Source organism: Galeopterus variegatus, unplaced genomic scaffold (assembly GCF_000696425.1).
Source record: "Galeopterus variegatus unplaced genomic scaffold, G_variegatus-3.0.2 Scaffold670, whole genome shotgun sequence".
Taxonomy (NCBI): domain Eukaryota; kingdom Metazoa; phylum Chordata; class Mammalia; order Dermoptera; family Cynocephalidae; genus Galeopterus; species Galeopterus variegatus.
The window spans coordinates 417,236-421,861 of record NW_007726781.1 but is presented as its reverse complement, the minus strand read 5'-3'; the positions used below and the strand labels follow the sequence as shown (position 1 = coordinate 421,861).

The window sequence follows — 4,626 nt, the reverse complement described above, 5'->3', positions numbered from 1 at the left end:
TTTTGTCTTTTTCCGTGTCCGGCAACGGATTGCAACCCTCAGTGTTGCCCCCGTACCGGACCAGGGACCGGCAACGGGTTTGCAAACCTCGGCGTTGCTCCCGCGCCTCGCTCAGCCAGTGAGCGGGAGCCGGTCCGTTTGTGGGATCCGAACCCTCGGGCCGGTCCGTATGTGGGATCCGAACCCTCGGGCGGGAGCGCCACCGCGCTTCCCAAGCGGCGCACTATCCAGTGCGCCACCGGGCCGGCCCCCCAGTGTTCTCATTTATTTTACCTACTTGTTCCCTGTAGGTATGTGTTTGTAATTTTGATGCAGATAATAATGTCTTGTCTTATGCTCAAATGGCAGCTAGTTGGATAATCTGAGTAGCCTGTGACTATCTTTTACCCATCATCTAGCTATCTGCACCAGTCCATCTTCAGATTTTATTTATTTATGTACATTTGCTTGTTTATTTTTAATCCTACTGTAATTTGGAAGCTGTTCTTAAGTGAGCTTCTAAGCCTCCCTGCTGTCTTCCTCCAAAGTAAAACTCTACTCTGGTAGAGTTTTACCTTGGAGCAACACCATGTGGTTGGTATGCTCGGTATTTTCTAACTTCTTATGAAAAATTTCAAACATACATAAAATTACAGTACAAATAAATATAGAATAATGAAAACCTGTATATACCCATCATCTGTATTTAACCATTATTAACATTTTGCCATATTTGTTGAATCTGGGTTTTCTTCCTGAATTATTTTAAAGTAAACTTACAGATATCATGACATTTCACCCCTAAATACTTCAGTATGCACCTCTTAAGTAACAATAAGAACACTGTCTTGCATAATCATGCCATGATTATCATGCCTAACAAAATTTGCAATAATTCCCTGATTATCCTAAAAATCTGCTTTACATCTGTTTTTTTTTCAAACCAAAATGTAATAAAGGACCACACTGCATTTGATTGTTAAGTCTTTTAAGTCTATTTCAATGTAGAACAGCTCTTACCCACCATTTTCTTCTGCCGTGACAACTGACTTACTGAAGAGTCCAAGCCAGTTGTCCTGCAGAAATCCTACACTCTAAAATTGTCTAATTATTTCCTCATGGTGTTGTTTGAGTTGTTCCTGTACTTCCTGTTAAGGACTGGTTAGATTAAGGTGAAACATTTTTGGCAAGGGTATTTCACAGGTAATTCTGTGTACTTAATATTGCACATAATTTCTGGTTGTTTCTCTGTTAGTGATGCTAAGGTTGATCATTACATTCAGGTGATGACAGCCAAATCTTCCCATTATGACATTATAGTCTTCCCTTTGCCAGCAGCAAATCTCTGGGATGATACTTTGGCATCATGTGAATATCCAGTTGTCTTTCAGTTTTTCACATAATGTTTTATCCTTATTAATGATCCTTCCCTGAATTATTTTATTAGAGGTTACAAAATTGTGATTTTTAAAGTTATATTATTTTCTTTACATTTAAATTGGCATTCTTCTGTAAAAAGAATTGATTCCAGTTGATTCCTTCATCAACTGGAGCTATTTGGTTACCCTGAAATGATTTTTACTGGAAAGGTAGAATAAATAATATGCTTGCTTTTTAAATTTCTCCTAAATATTACATTTATTCTTAGATTCTTAAATTACGGTCAAGAATCCTAATAAAAAGTAAAATCATTAGATAATCTGGACATTTATTATGTTGGTGAGCAAAGTAACTGGTGGTTCAGTTTTGCAAACCTAGAGAGACAGAAATGCTCTTTTATGACAGATGACCATAAGTGAACAAATGAGGCTCTTGAAGTAAAAGTACAATATGTTTTCTCTCTCCAAGAGCAGTTCACTAAACTACAGTTCACTCAAAGATGAGTCACTTATTTTGATACTAAATTCTTTATTAAGGGCTAGATTTTTTAAGTGGACACATTGTTTCAATGAATATGTTATCTGGAAGAAGTTTCTTTAAAAATTATTTTTTTGGAGGGGAAGGCAGCAATTTTTTATAGACTGACTTTCAGTTTTTTGTTTTTTCAAAGCACCTATGTAGTGCCCATAGTATTTTTAAACTGGTAATTTCTGAATTTGGATTGGCTGACTTGGTGTGTCTACCAATAGAGGGTTTTCCAGATCTGGATACATAGCCTTCGTGGCATGACCAACAACGTCGTTCTTCTTCCCAGTTAAAGATTCTTTTGGAAAATGTTTCTTAGGTTTTAAATTCTTTTCTTGCACTTGTTCCAACTTTGGAACAGGTGATAAATAGCTACAGTTTTTTAGGCAGTTTCTGTAATCAGTCTTTTTCCTGCTGACCAGCAGCAGCTTTTAAGCCCTAAAAATCTTTATTTGTTTATTTATCTCTAAAGTTCATTAAAATCTGTAAAATGCAGATGGCAATTAAATAATGATGGTGGTATTTATAAGGAATTTTCTGAATGCTGTTGTGTCGTAACCACCCAAATCACACTGTTCCGTTGTGACAGTCACTGCACTAGAAAAGGATATAATTGCCAGAAAATAAGGTGCTCTGCTCAAACACAAAGTATTTTTTCCATATTTACTTATAACAGAGGAATTTTTTCCATAAAGATTGCTTAAGTTGGTTTTTGGAAAGCCTTTGTTTACTATTTTAAAAGAAAAAGGTAAACAATTTTTAAAAATTAATACTTTTTTTCCATTTATATAGGCAATATAATCATATTACAGCATAGTTGGTTTTGCATTTCTTAATGACTTACAGCATATCTGGAAAACAGGAAAAGAAAATTTATCAGTGATACTACCAATATAGCACAATCACTGTTTGCATTTTAGGGGATTTATTTTCTGTCCTTTTTTCTTATCCATCTTTTTTTTTTTCTTAAGTTGTAATTATAGTTTACATAAGGAATTTTTTTTTAATTAGAAAATTTATGTGAGGTTCTTACGTTTCCATGCCATTTTTGCTTAACAGAAATGCTGAAAATTAATGTTCATTCATTCACTTTTGGGTTAAGAATGTCATCTTCAGTCCCAAAACTAATGGAGGAAATGGCTGCACTGTGTCATCTTTAATAGTATGTGCACTCTTCAGTAGGCAGCATAACTGGAAATAGCAGAAAACATTAACTTCTTTAGTTTTATTTAGGATATAGTTTTCTGCTTCCATAAACATGTATTAGCCATGAATTTTACTTTCATAAAGGAAATTTAAAATTTTTGTTTCTGAATCATTATTTTCAGCCACACCACTATTCAATAACCCTTTAAAAATTGTTCAAAGTAGTCCTCATGAAAGACTAGGATTTTAAGTAATCATCCAGATGCTTTTAGTTGGGTTAAGTTGTGCTTTGCAGGTCGGAGAAAGAGGAGGACTTTAGAAACCTTGGCTCCTCTAAAGCTTTTGTCAGGACGGAAAAAGGGCAGTCTTGGGGAGTTTCGTGCTCTGTGGTGTCAACCAAAGGCTTATAAAAATTGATTCTCAATAAAGCACTTGTTTTATTTTATTGTGATCCTTTCTTCCCTCCTCCTGATATTCTAGGCTGACAAAAAGCTAGCATATAATATCATAAAAGGAACTTTATTTAAGGCTGTTGTTTTTTTATTTCTGTTACCTTTAAGAACTAATTATTTTAGAGTATCTAAATAGTTTTTTTTCTGTAATTTCTTTGTTTTTATAGTACTTCCCTAATTACTTAACAAATAAATTATAGTTTTCAGAGAACTATGGGTTATATACATTGTTGAATATATAATTATGTATTGTAATATTCTTTGCATCCTCTCTTCTTTTCAAAGGTTTTCTTACTGTCCACTTGGCATAGGCTTCTGGAATAATATTCACCATGGTTTTGGATGACCTTCCAAATTTAGAAGACATCTATACTTCCTTGTGTTCATCAACAGTGGAAGACTCAGAGATGGAGTTTGACTCTGGACTAGAAGATGATGACACAAAAAGCGATAGTATTTTGGAGGATTCCACAATTTTTGTGGCCTTCAAAGGAAATATAGATGATAAAGACTTCAAATGGAAATTGGACACAATAGTGAAGAATGTGCCCAATTTGTTACACATGGGTAATTTGCTCTAATTGTTTTTTCTTTCTTGTTATTCTTTTTTAAGTGTTTGCCTTTCCATGGTTATCTTGAGTTTTACTAAGTAAAAGTTTGCTAAGCTGGGTCAGAAAGCTGATTTTAAGTGAAAAGTTAGAATTTTAGGATTTTTAAAAAATAGAAATGCTGTTGTTTCTTTTAAGCACATGGAGGAACTGAACATATTGAAGTATTGCTTGACATAGAAATCCTTAAATACTCTACTGTAGTGGATAAGAGTAATTCTTGAGACCCAAATTTATTTATTGTTTTTAATTCTGTGGTTTCAGTTTCCTTACCTGTAGATTGACAGGGTTAAACTGGATCTTTAAGGCCCTTTAAAGCTTAGAAAAATCTATTATTCCTTGGGTCTACTTATAATGTACTTTAAATTTGTTCCCTTAAATTTTAGATCAGAGGTTGCTAACTGACAGGTTGCTGAATCCAGCCTGCAGCCATGTGTTATTTGGCTTGTGTTAGTGTTTGGGTTTTTTTGTTTGTTTTGTTTGTCTCTCATGTTTGAATTTCTTTTTTTTTTTTTTTTTTTTTTTTTTTTTTTTTT

General features: G+C 34.1%; 1 protein-coding gene across 1 annotated transcript in view; it reads left to right on the top strand.

The window, feature by feature from the left end:
• The window catches only part of NCOA6 (nuclear receptor coactivator 6), an 85,661-nt gene that overhangs the window by 4,994 nt on the left and 76,041 nt on the right, over window positions 1–4,626 (top strand). The window contains exon 2 of the mRNA XM_008571244.1: window positions 3,768–4,049. Coding sequence (XP_008569466.1) covers window positions 3,815–4,049 — 235 coding nt within the window. The 5' untranslated portion in view covers window positions 3,768–3,814. The remainder of the gene's footprint in view (window positions 1–3,767; window positions 4,050–4,626) is intronic.